General features: G+C 37.8%; 1 protein-coding gene across 3 annotated transcripts in view; it reads left to right on the forward strand.

The window, feature by feature from the left end:
• EPSTI1 (epithelial stromal interaction 1) overlaps positions 1-14257 on the forward strand; it is a 90519-nt gene that overhangs the window by 42173 nt on the left and 34089 nt on the right. For 2 of the 3 annotated variants that reach the window (XR_004355167.1, XM_032678546.1), the window contains exon 10: positions 1800-1897. Coding sequence is in view for 2 of the 3 variants with exons in the window: in XM_032678546.1 (XP_032534437.1) it covers positions 1800-1887 (88 nt within the window). In the remaining variant the exon portion in view is untranslated. Of the gene's footprint in view, positions 1-1799; positions 1898-2545; positions 3595-14257 lie in introns of those variants that run through there. The other variant, XM_032678547.1, reaches the window with a different exon arrangement.

The raw sequence follows: 14257 nt of genomic DNA on the forward strand, positions 1-14257 counted from the left end.
GGTTTAGCTTTGCTTTCAAATGAGGCACTAATATCTATCATTACAACTGCTCACTATAATGCAGGATGACCCAGAGTGCCTTTTTAATTTTCTTTGTCCTATCAGCATAGGATACAGGATAGGGTAGAAACTATTAGTACAGTATTAACTACTAGTACAGTAGCTTCAGCTGGGACACACATTTATCTATCTATCTATCTATCTATCTATCTATCTATCTATCTATCTATCAGTAAGATAGATAGATACATAATTTTACTTTCTTCTACAGTGGGTTACTTAGTCCATTGTGGTTGACTGTCACTAAGGTTAACAGACAGAGCTAAACATGGGATTTGATATCCATACAGATAGATACTACTCTTGCAGTGCAGCAAGGCCTTCTGCATCAGCATTTCTTCATACCTCAGGCTGTGCCTCACTGCTGTGACCTCTCCGTGCTCAGCTGTTCTCATCTTCCGCTTCAGTCACTTAACTGACTTTCCATTATCCTGAAGCACAAATTTATTCTCAGCTTCATTTTCTGCTGGAAAAAGAAAACAATTCTCAGGCTCAAAAATAAATCCACCAATTTTTTATACCATTATGGAAATATTAAAAAAATACTTCTGTAGGCAACCACTCTCCATACTGCTTTCATTTCTTTTTTTCTCTAGCAAAGACATTGAGATAATTACCCATAGAAGCTAATGAAGGATTTTCGATTCACTCCATCTCATGTCCCTATGTAGAAATAACACAGTATCTTGCATTTTATATTTTTCTTACCAACAGTATTATAAAACATTAAAACAACAGTCACGTCTAAGCATGTATGTCATTCCTAAGCATTAATAGGGGGAAAAATGAAACAGTTTTCAAAAGAATCATAGAATTATTTGGGTTGAAAGGCACCTTAAAGATCATTGAGTTCCAACCTCCCTGTCATGGGCAGGGACACCTTCCGCTAGACCGGGTTGCTCCAAGCCCCATTCAACCTGGCCTTGATTGTTTCCAGGGATGGGGCATACACAGCTTCTCTGGGCTACCTGTTCCAGTGCCTCACCACCCTCAAAGTAAAGAATTTCTTCCTAATATCCAGTCTAAATCTACCTTCTTTGAGTATACAGCCGTTACCTGTTATGCTATTGCAACATGTCCTTGTAAAAAGTTCCTCTCCAGTTCTCTTGTAGCCCCTTTCAGGTACTGAAGGTCACCCTGGAGCCTTCTCTTCTCCAGGCTGAACAATCCCAATTTGAAAATACTTAAAACATATTGAGGAAAACTATGTTTGTATTTGTTCATGCTTTCCATGTTGATAGAGCAGTGTAAGAAAATGCTAGAGTTGATTCCAGAGCTGGATAGTAGGGAAAGTTATCAGCTGCATAAATTGTCTCTATTAGTTACAAGCTTAGGTTGTTTTTTCATTTGCGTTAGGAAATCAGTACTTCTAGAAACTTTCCTTGTGTGCTGAAGGCTGAATGATTATCTAAGATGAATTGTCAAAATAGGTAATCTCCCCGATAAGGTGAGTGGTGTTATGCAGGTCATCTTTCTATGGAGAATTTTTCACAGCAGCCAAGATGTGCCTTTTAATCACAACAGACTGACCACAGGATAAGGATGCACCTAGAGAACTGAAAATTAAATCCACTCTATCTCGTTCTTGTCCATGGTTATGCAGCCCAGGTTTGAAAAATATAGGAAGACAGGCACTGAATGGAGGGGAAGGGAAAGCCACTCACAGAATATTAAATTTCAACAGTTTGTGATTTCTCAATTACCTTCAGTCATTATTCATTTTTTAATTGTACTTTAAGGGTAAATAATGCTTTCTTGGACCGACTCCAGAAGAAAACACAACCTAATAACAGCTACCAAACTGGATATACTGGACTACCTCATTAATGACACAAGGGTAAGTTTTTGGGTGCAGAACTTGGAAGTAATGAGCTGACTTTTTCTCCAGACACTATTGTGTCTGGGTGTGTTTAACCTGCCTCACAGAACTCACAGTCCTGGATAGCTGTCCTCAATAGCTTTTAAGAAGGAATCCTGCCTATATATAAGCTGTTCAAATGGGAGGAGGGAGAAACAGTTGTTCATGTAGTAGAATTCAGTGGCTTTGCATGCAAGATACTCACTGCAAGGAACAACATCCAAAGTACTTCCTTAAGTTCAGAACAAGGATCGTGAATTGTTAGGAATTTTTTGAAAATCTTTAAATGAAAGATGTTTGGATATGCTGTAAATATTTTAATATGATACTGAAATTGGAGTGGAAAAATCCCATATATGTATATCTATAGAGTTATTCCCATGTATAGCTGTTCATTTTTTACCCATATAAAAATATGACAAAGAAGGCCCAACAACAACTGATTTAAAATCAGTATTTTTAAGGATTCTTTGAAGAAAAGCGATCTTGACTGTAGTCTATTAAACATCCATTCATTTTTCAACTGTCCTAATGAGGCATTAATTTGACCGTTGTTTAGAATTGCACTCTTCAGTATAAACGAAAAAATAAAATTATGTGTATTCCCATCATGGAAATTTCTGTTAGGTTGAACTTCCATGGATGAAAGGACCCTAGTGCAGAAATGGAAGAGTTAGGAAGACTGAGCAGCAAAATGGTGAGAGTCTAAGAGAATTTAATGAATTTGCCAGTGTAGAGGAAGGTGTTTAGCTGATAAACTAAAAGCTTGAATTGGATTTGTTGGACTCTCTGGTGAGGATGCATATGTTGGCCAATGAATGCCAGGAAGACTTGGGTTCAAGCATCTACAAAGTCAAGGCTTAGTTGAAAAGCAGATATTGTTACTGCTGGAGTTTTCCATGTGCTGGAACTGTCTTCATCACTACAAGCTTTGGGCAAGCCCTAGACCACAGCAGAGGGCTCAGGAACCTTGGACTGGTCCTCTTGGTCTTGTGAGAGGAGACAGGACCTGCCAGTTTAACCTCCCATGAGATCTGTGAGCAGATGGTTGGCGAACCAGGTGGTTAGAAACTTTACTGGTAAGGTCTGGATCATGCACCAGGCAGTCCAGAAGTTGCTGGAAGCCAAACTACAGATGTCCAGGCTAGTTAAAGACTGTGAGTTAGACAGCACTGTGTATGGCAGGCCTGAGTCATCTGCTGAGGGATGGCATGTCTACAGATAGCAGAATTAGACTTTGGATAGGACAGAGCCAACTGATACCTCATAAAGAGCAAAAGGTGAAGTTTGCTGAATGGTTCCTGGTTAACAAAAGCAACAAGGGCACTTTGTGTGTTTTATCCTCATTTGTATACTGTTCCTTGATAAACGCAGAAGGAAATGTGTGATGTAGCTGAGATTCCCAATATCTAGACACAAGCATCTCCATCAGAGCACCTTCCATCACCACTGGAAACCTTGCCATTGCCTGCAGAGGTAGCAGCAGGGTTTTACCTGTAGCCAGGTGCACGTCCTCTTTCACAGGGCAGGTATTGCTACCACCAAATGAGTGTACTCAGCCCAGGCACAGTTTTAACAACAGATGCCTCTGTGATGTATGCAGCCAATCTGTGGGGGAGTGGGTGAGGGTGTTAAATATATATATTCAAAGAATGCACCAACAAAAACGCAACAAAACCCCATGTGTAGAAATGATTCATTTCCTACTCTGTTGTTTACTTAATGGTTTCCAAGGAGCCTGTCTTCTGTTGAGTAATGCTAGATCCATTTTTCCTTTATGTTGTGATGTGAGATTTGCAGACTTAACAGAGGAGGGAAAGATTAAACAATGAAAGAATATGTCATAATGGAAAGGAATTAAAAATGAGCATTGATAACTAGTACAAGAAAGAAAAATATCTCTCAAAAGATAGGCTGGAGGCAGCAACCTCAGCGTCTTTATAATGAGATTCTTCTCCTTTCCTCAGGGATTTTAAACAAAAAGAACTGAACTCCAGGTGGGGCTTACAAGTCATGTAGTCTGCAGCCTGGCATTTTACATTTCAAGGGAGCTGAAGCAGGTCAGACTATATTCTAAGATTAAAAGAAATTAGAAAGGTTCACAAAGTAGAGACCTGCAGGTAATTTTTGAACCTGCTCTGTCTGTAGTGACACTGAAGAGAAAATATTTGTTCTCTTTCACTCTTTTTTTTTCCTGTTTGAACTCTTTAAAATCGCAACAGCTTCACACTTAACAGAAACTGAACATTGTGCTCTGTTGTTGATGTACCTGCTGTATTTTTCACTGTTATTTCTATTGGCCTGGTTTCCTAAGGAAATGAAGTTTGTATGATAATGCTGTCTGTCTGCACGTAATAAGGTTTTCAAGCTGATGGCCAATCTTAGCCAAATTTGAAAGGGATTATAAGTCTCAAAGATAATTAAATTTCTGTGTGTTTGTGAAAGCAATGACTGGCATAGGAGAGACCCCAAAACAGTGCCCCACTCTGAGAGGTGGTGGGCACTCCTTTGGCTGCAGCCCTCTGGCTGATCAGTGAGGACACAGCTCCTGAGCAGCTGCAGCTCTGCCCTGGTTTCCTGGGGACATGGATATCACAAGAGACATGGAGAAAAGATGAGGAAGATGAATATATAGTGTATGGCTCAGCATGAGGGAGGAGCCCAGCTCCTAATGTCCCCTAATCAATAGGAAATGAGTTTTCATTAATTCGATTGCCTTCCAGACATTTTGTGGTTTATTAGGAATATTTATAAACTGTTATTTTGAGAAGAATGTTCATGAAAGTAATCTTTTCTGCCTTTTTGGTTATAAATGCCAAAGCACCTTCTATGTCATTATGAGGTTTCCTAGTTTTAATGGGAAAACAACTTAATGAAGTTCTACTTCTATCTGTGAGCTACTGCAGCCTTGAGAGAACTCTGAGTCTTGTTGCATGCTATCGAGAAAGTTTTGATGTCCTTTCCACTGCCATTGTCTCTGACATAAGGATAAACCTCTCAAGATAGGAGAGGGTCATCCACTTCTCTGGGCAACCTGTGCCTCTGGATTCCTGTACCTCTCCATCCTCACAGTAAAGAACTTTTTCCTAACTTAGTTGTTACTGAGCTGGAACTTTAACTGAGTCAGTATCTGTTTACTGTAATGGTACAGATTATGAGTTTTATTTAAATAGTAAAACACTTCTATTGTTACAAAAGAATAACTTTAAAACAGTTGCACATTTTTATATTCAATACTCGTGAGGATTACCTGTATTGAAGTACAGAGAGGTTTGCAGAGGCCAAGTGCTAATACGTGGCAAGTCTGTAACAGAGCCCTTGTTTATTTTTTGTGTGGAAATGGAGCACTGTCAAGTACCCTTCCGTCTCTTCTGTTAATGGGAAGAGGTCACATGGTGAACATATGAAATTTATAAGTCTACTCTTCTTTAGGGAAATACTATTTGTCTTGCTGAAACTCTCTGAGCTATAGGAAACCCAGAATCTAGAAAGCAAGATGACATATTACATCTTCCCGTTTCATGTCTCCATTACACCTGGTGTCATGCATAAGAATGAGAAATGCTCCCTTGGATGCTGACTCTGCTCTTTCAGTGGATGCATAATTCTAGATATTTGCTGTGGGAAGCAACTATGCCCTGAAAACACAGGTGCAGTGGGACAGGAAACCCCATTCTTTTTCTTTCCCATGTGCAGAACAGGAAGTCGATAGATGTTGGATAAATCTGTTTTGAGGAAAAATGATTTATGGATAAAACTATTTTAAATAAACATGGTTTGTGGATTTGCACTTGGTTTAGTTCTTGTAGCATGACCCACAGGAAAGTCTTTTTGGAGCATTAACCAGCACTTGGTTTGCTATTTACTACCAGTTGAAGAGGGAATATGTCATGAAGTTTACTATTGCACAGCGAAAAGAACCATAGCTCAAAGGCCCCTGAAGTAACAAGAGCAGCATACATGCCACAGGTTTCCATAAACAATCAGTCTTTAATGAACTTTCAGAAGGATCAAGTTGCACTGAAAATGCTGGTTTCCTGGCACAAAGAAAAAGGTTTTACTTAATATGGAAATATTGAGAATAGAATGTTTATACAAGAAGGTTCCAGAATGCAATCCACAGTGCTTACATTTGTTTTAATGAAGAATGTGATTCATTAGAATAGCTTTAACTTGGTTAGTTTATGTACAATCTGAGTTGAAAAGATTATTTTTTTTTTCCTAAAACTGATTGTTTTCTTGTTAGTTTGTATTTTTCTTTTTATTGAAAGTAATATGTTTGTTTTCCTGGCAGAAAGATGGCAGAAAATATGGAAACTACTTAGCAGAAGTGTCAGCATCAATATAGGAATGTTAGATGAGTACGTCCAGGCATGCTGGACCTAGTTTAATGACTTACCTCTGTCAAGGCTGTCAAACATCATATGCAGATGTGTTCTGCCTGCCTTGACTTTGAGCCCAATCTTTCTTTCCTTTGAAAATCTCATCCTAAAAGAGAATAGTGGCAGCCTGGGAAGGAACAGAAGAAACTTCTCACTCTTTCAAATTGTGTGAGGTCAAGAAACGACTGAGGTATCTGAAGGCATTTGAAACACTGCTAGACTGTTATTTTTTTCCCCAGTAAAAACAAGATACGTTTATCTCCTGAGTTGATACACTCTGCTATTCATATTGAGTTCAAATCAAAGACATATTTCTTGCTAGAACTGGAATCTTGCAGAACTGCTTACTTGTTATTTTAAGTGGAGTTTCAAAAGGCCAGAAAGGTCTTCAAATAATCAACAAAGTGCCACTCAACTGTATAACCATAATTCCTTGCATAAATGTGTGATTGTACTGTACACTGTACTGTACTAATGCATTTTTTTCTTTTATCCATAAGTCGAATTACTTGGAATGAAGGAGGAAAAAGTTAAGAATAATGAATTTGTTTGTTCTTTTTAGTACCAATGCCCATATTAATTTAGCTTTGTATTTGAAATTTCATTATGACAGCTTAGGTAACTTAATTTTGAAGCAGTATGAGAGGGGATCTTAAAATAAGTGCTTTCCAACTCCGTGTTTGGGGCCATGCAATGGCACATATCTAATCTGAAACATGTTTTTTTTGTAAAGAACCACAGAATGTATATTGCAGGTCAGAAGAATTGCTGATGGCATGGAAGGCATCTTCTGGGAGTACTTTGGTATTTAGGCTAAAACCTCAATACAGCCATGTTCTCGGCATCATGTACTGTACATGGATAAACCTGGACAGCTGAGGAATGTGGCTGGAACTGCAGGAAGTGACTCTACACTAGTCTTAAGTGAAAGAGAATGACTGTCATGGGCTGTGTTCTTTGTGCTATTTCTTATGAGCAAAAAGGGAAATTCGTATCAGTGGAGGCTGTCAGTAAACACCATTAATGAACCAGAGAAATCAGGCTCTCTGTTTTCAAATGCCCTTTTCATAGGGCTCACTACACCTGTTCTTTTCTGAAAGGGCTCCCCTACTTTAATTACCAGTTACAATATAAAGATTTCTGCAGAGCCTTTACTTCTAGGCTTGGAGACTTTGGAAGCAAGTTCAGGTACCTTGCAAGTTCAAGTTCTTGCCTTAGAAGATGGCTCTGACTTTTTGTTTGGGTTTTTTTTGAGCTAGCATTTTATAAAAAGGAATTTAAAATAATCAAACTTTCAAAAGTCCCTTGCTTCCAACCCTTCTTCCACAAATCTAAATATTCTTCTGTGGCTGTCTTCCTCATTTACTGCTTCAACAGTTACATTAGTATTTTTGCAGCAGGGTTGTATTCTGAAGATGGTATCGAAATAATATTGTTGGCCTCCCCTGAGTTGTCTTTTCAATTTTTAAAATTGTAATTGTTATTAAAATTAAATCACTAAAGAATGACAATGAGTAGATGAAGACAGTTCCCCAGAGGGGAAGAAGTGACCATTTTTTTCATCCCACAGTTCTATTAGGTTTTATAAACTGTGGACAGCTAAAGGAATTCAACATATTGTATTCTTTGTTGTTTTTCCCAATATCTACAATACCAATAATATATTTCCATATGAAGTGTATAAGAATTATGGATGGATGTACTTTTTTAAGTCTTGTTTTGCTGTTGTTGAGAAAACACATTTCAGCTTGCTACATTAATATATTGTTCAAAGAGTTATTAATATGTTTGCAGATAATTAGGACATTTTGTGAATTAAATTTAAAAAAAAGATAGAAGTTCCTTCATGAAGGCTTTACATAATTAAATGTTAAAACCTGTTGGAAGAAAAAGGAAAACATTATTTTCCAGTGGACTTAATCCCTGAGAAGTTGACTTTGATTTTTGGTTTTGCTGTAAAAGATAATTTTTAATTCTATTTTCTCCTGCTTGTTACAGGGTATTGGAGAAATACTCACTTTTATCTGGCCCAGGCAAAATGACTTCCTAAAAGCTCCAGGAAACCTCTTCTTTATCATTGTGATTTTTTTCTTACACTGACTTCAACTGCACACCCACTTCATGAGCAATCTGCAGAGACTGGTTTCTAGCTGTCATTATTCATGCATATTTGAAACAGCTGATTATGAAAGTCTATTTAATTTTTAATGAGAATATGTGTCTTTTTTTTTTTCATAAATTGTTTTGCCTCATGCAGAATGTAATTATCTCAGTCTTTGGGATCTCAGAAATTAGTTAGTGGCTGCAGAAACTGCAGTAATATCTGTGTTTACTTGCTGCTCTATACCTGGACAGAAACAACTCGGAGAGGAACTAAAGACGAAGATAGAGGGTTTTCTTTTGGGAAGGCAATTTTGTGAAATTGTTTTACTGCTATATTCAACAACAGACACTCAAGAAGAAATGCATGCATTGTAGACAGGATCTTTTAAATATGTTCTTGGAAAAATACAACATATGAAAGAAACAAAGCTTGAAATAACACTGAAGTTTATTTGATCGCTCCACAACTTTTGTGGTATGATATACTGTTTTTTCACTTTGCCTGTTTTACCTTGGTAACTTCTGTTACATGTGTGGGGAAAACCACTCCTAGGTTAATTTTAGTTTCTTGCTTTTCTTTGTCCCTCTAGTCTAATGGAATTTAATTTGAGTCTCTCTCTTTCTGAGACAGTTGGCAATATTTTAATGCTTTCCAAAAGTCAGATGCAAGACCAAGACATTTCTTATGTGAAAGCAGGTTCTATGATACATGTTACATAAACCACACAGAGAAGAAAAAGTATCTGTGGCATTTACAATTATGTCTTAGGCCTAGTTAAAGGTTTCTGGAGCAGTTTTGTTCAGTGTGCAGGCATACCATGATGTTTTTCCATCACCCTAGCAATATGGAATCTTCATAATGAATCACCTGAAGTTTTCTTTTGAACCACTGATGTTGCAATCTTTACTTTCCCCTCTGGGACACTCTGTAGTTGCCCTTGGCTCTGTTTGTGTCAAAGAATTACTCAAATCTCTCATACTACTAGCTAGCTGATGTTCATAAGAAATGCTGTAGATCTTGGCAATATTCTGTGATTTAGCCTTTTTTTAGGTATCTGACCCTGGGAAAATTCCTTGGGAAGACTTTTTCATACCTACATAGTGGCAATGCATTGCAAGCAGTATTTGACTGTGGCATTGGGCTTTTGCTTTGGAAATTAAATTTACGCTTCCCTCCAAGAACTCCTTCACCCAGCCTTCTTTGATAGATATCTGGACGTCTGCAGAGTGGGCTACATATACGTGCACACACATATATTTTAAAGGAAATGTCTTTGCTGAGTCAGACCTTTGTATTGTACACTAATGAGAATAAGACTCGCAGGTAGCCTTTTTGAAGTAGTGAAGCTGCAGCTTCTCCACACTTGATGTATGGTACCCTAGAACCTGCTGACAAAGGCTCAGTGGAAGTCATCATTGTCCCTGACAAGTTGAAATTCTGTTGCTGTGTTTCTCTATCCAAAGCAAAAGAAGAACTTTTTATTAACCTGTTACTTTCACATTCAGGAACAGTGTAGCAAGTCACCTCAGGTAATGTCTTCCATTAAGCTTGTCTTCTTTCTTTTGCCTGTCTTCAAAGATGAAACTTGATCACAGTCTTCAAAGTGCTTCCCCTTATCCAGCATTTCTTATTTGAAATGCCATCTACAAACTATTTGAGACATTAACTATTCCAGCCCTTTTTAATGGCAGAATATCTGAATTTTTCCTCTCCTGTCTTTCTGAACAGAACAAACAAATCTATATGAACAGTAGCCCAGGAAGTGTCTTTGACAGCCATGGCCTGAAATGAAGACGATAAGAAGTTGCATCCATCCACAAATGGATGTTAGCAGGATATCTAGAAAATGTTGTTCTTATCCTGTTGGAAAGCTTCCAGTATCTCAGAATTACCACCTCCCCACACACATATCCTGCCCTGATGTTATGACATCTCTTTAAAGGGGTTATAATGAAATGAACTGGCTGTAGACTGGAAAATGACTTTTGTTTGCCAAGAGTTATGAACTGATAGCTGGGCATGTTTTCTATCTATCTGTTAGAATAAACCTTTGATAAAGATTTTCAAATTCAAATAGGTTCCTCTAGTTACAAGTTATACCAACCGAACTCAGTATCTTTATGCTGTGGCATAAAAACTGATTTTTTATTACTATATAACAGTAAATGAAAGGTCTTTTTTTTTTTTTTAATTGTTGTTGTCACAATATAATTTGCACTGATGGTCTTCTTATTTCAGAAACAAACCTTCCCGCGGGGAGCTGTATGGGTCTGGAAGCTGCAAAAGGAAACCACCTTGCTTTTTCATTGCTGAGTCAAATTCATTTTAACAAACTGACTAAACCATTATGATCAGCTATTCTGAATTCCAGTATAACTTGACAGCAAGTGTCCTATGTTTAGCCTTTATGATCTGCATAAATCAGAAACTATCTTCCTATGAAGAAATGTAATATTAGTTTAAGGACTTACAAGACTAATTCGCTGTTACATACCTAACAACTGTTCCAATTAGCTACTAGAAAGGGAGCTAATCCATAGCTTACATTTTATGGTACCTGTCCATGTTCAGTTCACACCCTCGCTTCAGGAAATCCAAATCCTTGTCTTCTCTCTTGGAGAATATTTCAACCACCAGGTTCTTTAGGGCTGTGGTGACTCTTCTGTTTTATACAGAAGAATAGAAATACACATGAAATGAGAAGGCACATAGCTTTATCTAGTCCAAGAGCAGGATGTTGCTGCTGTGGCCTGTGCCATGGCTCTTGACTCCTTGCACAGACTCTTTCTCTGATATATCCTATTGAAGCACAGAGGGAAAAAACACTCTTGCTATTTGCTGCTTCAATGTAACCTTTATGCTTTTGCAATCATTTCTCTCTCCTTTCTGAGAGACTGATGTGTTTTCCTGGCTTCTCTCTATGTACCCTATTTATCCCATCCTTTTCTGTCTTGGCATGGGGCTGCATTAGGAAGAGCATTGCCAACAGGTCAAGGGATGTGATATTTCCCCTCTACTCAGCGCAGATGAGACATCAGAAGTGCTGGGTCCAATGCTTGGCTCCCCAGTATGGGAATGATACAGACATACTGGAACATCTTTGATATGAGAACAGACTGAGAGAGCTGTGACTGTTCAGCCCGGAGAATATAAAGCTCAGAGGGATCTCATACATGAGTAAATATTGGAAAGCGGGAGAGTAAGGGAGATGGGGTCAGGTGCCCAGCAATAGGACGACAATGGGCATGAGTTAAAATACAGAAAATTCTATTTAAACACAAGCCTCTTTTTTTTTCTTTTTTTTTCTTTTTTTTTGTACTGTGCAGGTAATCAGGCAGTGTCACAGTTGCCCAGAGAGGATGCTGAGTCCCCATCCTTGGAGATACTCAAGCCCAAACTGGACAGTCCTGAGCAATCTGTTGTAGGGGACCCTGCTCCAAGCATGTCTAGATGCTCTAGCAGTCATGGACAGGCATTCAGCAGATGCTGACACTGTTAGCACTGTTAGTAGGCATGGGAGCTTTTGCTGTGACTGTGGCTGGGTAGAAATGCAAGCTTGAAGATGAGAGAAAATTCACCTGCGTTTCTTCAGTCTCTCATTAAAGACTTTCTAAATTTCAAACTGTTCTAGGGATCTCATCTGATCTCTCTCTGGTCTGCTCTCATTAAAAAAGAGTGGGTTTATTTCTTGCCAACTTTAATTCATTTTTTTTTAATTTCACTTTGAGCTCACATTCCCTGTTCCTAGCTGTTTGATCTTTGCACTTAGCTCTTTAATTAAAAGAAGGCAAGACTAACTTTTCCTACTGCCTGGACCTCTCTCTAGGAGCTATCTTTATCTCTTATTCAGCTAGTGACAACCACAGTCTTTACCACCAATTTCTTTTTCCTTCCCTCCCAATCCATGAACTCCCGTGAACTATATTTGGGTAAGAAAACCCTAGCAGAAATGTTATTTTTGAAAGATGATTCCCATTTAGTATTCTCCTTTAAAGTCTCTCTAGCAAATTCTCAATTTGCTTATCTAGACTTTGAAGTTTGATTAGTTCTTTATTTTTAAATGAGAAAGTTGTATGGCCTTATATAACTCTGCTCTTTTAACAAATGCTCATTTTGTCAGACTAGGAATTCCACCACAAATGCAACTTCTTTATATTTAAAGTTTTGTCTTTATTAAACCATGTTGTCTGGTATTAATGATGCTGTTCACCCTTAATTCTTTATTGAGCACATCCTCTTTTGCCTTCCTGAGATTTTGCCCTGGGTAAGCATTAAATTGACGGACCCATAGTTACATTTTCAGCACATTATCCTGAAAAATTTATTTCCTGTCTTCTTTGTTCAATCTTTTGGACAGTCACGATATCTCAGAGGATTTATTCAGTATCCTACTTTGAAAACAGCAGTTTAGCAATCTCATCAATTGATGAACCAATGGTTCAAGTTTTCTTTGTTGATATTCAGTAACTCACTGCTTTACCAAAGGAATAAATTATATATATTTCCCTGTTCCCATCTGAAATAGTTATCTGTCTGTTTCCCAAAAATAAATAAGAATGTATGTTGGTATCAGAAGTGAGAATTTTGCATTTTTCCTCCTCTCTGGCACACTGGTGGTTGTTTAGCTAATCTGAGGGGATGGCAGAGTTTCTGTGCTGGTGTTCCTTGTCTCAGATACTTCGATCTGGAGTAGGGTGTTTTCACAAGCCATGGTACATGACTGGTAGCCACTGGAGAAGTAGGGTATCTCATTATTGTAAAATTTCATCCTCACAGTAGATAAGTTTTTAGTAGCCACCTTCCATATTTACTCTACCAGGGAATCATAGAATCATAGGAAAAAGATTAAGTCTTAGATTACAAAGGCAAAAATAAAGTTATGAAAAGAAGAACGTAACAAAGGCAATTTTGACATAGCTATGACACAAAAGCTTTTGTCTAACTGACTTCAAAGCTTTGAGTAATGCCATGGGCCAGCAGCCAAGAGAAGAACAGACAGATCTACTCTTCATAAGCAACTTCTTAGTTACAGCCAAAAGTTTTCTGGTTTGTTCAATTGAATTTGATCAATACAAACCCAGAAAAAAAAAACATTTCTCACCTTGAGAATGTGCAATTTTCTCCTTAATGTAGACCACCCTATACTATTTCAGTCTTGCTCTGCTTTTGTGGAGAGACTCCTTTGCTATTGACACTCTCTCTCTTTTTCTTTTTCTTTTTTTTCAAAATAAGGTGCAAAAAATTTATCAGCATGCTTAATTTGTGGGTTTTTTTGTTGATCTACACAACTGAAATGCTTCCTCTGTCTTCATGGAGAGCGTGGTAAACAGATGTTTAGCTGTTTTAGCTCAGCTGTTTTAGATCAGCAATTGCTAGCATATCAGAGACCAGAGCCTTCAATCCCAGAAATTGGCCTACTGGTCTTTATTCACGTACCTGATCCAACCACATTTAAATAAATCAAAGAGAGTTGCTACAGTGAACTGGAGCTTTTGGTGGAGGTTAAGGTAAGTGTAAACTTAGTAACTGCAAATCTGTTTTGCCCTATTTCTTTTTAACTGGAATAACAAACAAACAAGGGGGAGGTGGAACCCAAACAAAAAAACTATCCAAAAAAACCCCCAGGCCACAAAACCAAACCAGTGAAAAAATACCAAAACCCAAACTCTTTTTTTTTTTAATTTCTTCCAGAGGGAAAAAATGGTTTAGTTTGATAGGCTCAAATTTTTTTGATTAACCTTTATTTTATGTAGTTTTTCAAAAGTTCTACTGTACCTTGTCACACTAGATCAATTCTGATGCATTTTCTGTTCTCTGGAACTTTTATTTTTTCTATATGTGAAATCAAAACTC

Source organism: Chiroxiphia lanceolata, chromosome 2, assembly GCF_009829145.1.
Source record: "Chiroxiphia lanceolata isolate bChiLan1 chromosome 2, bChiLan1.pri, whole genome shotgun sequence".
In the NCBI taxonomy this organism is placed as follows: Eukaryota; Metazoa; Chordata; class Aves; order Passeriformes; family Pipridae; genus Chiroxiphia; species Chiroxiphia lanceolata.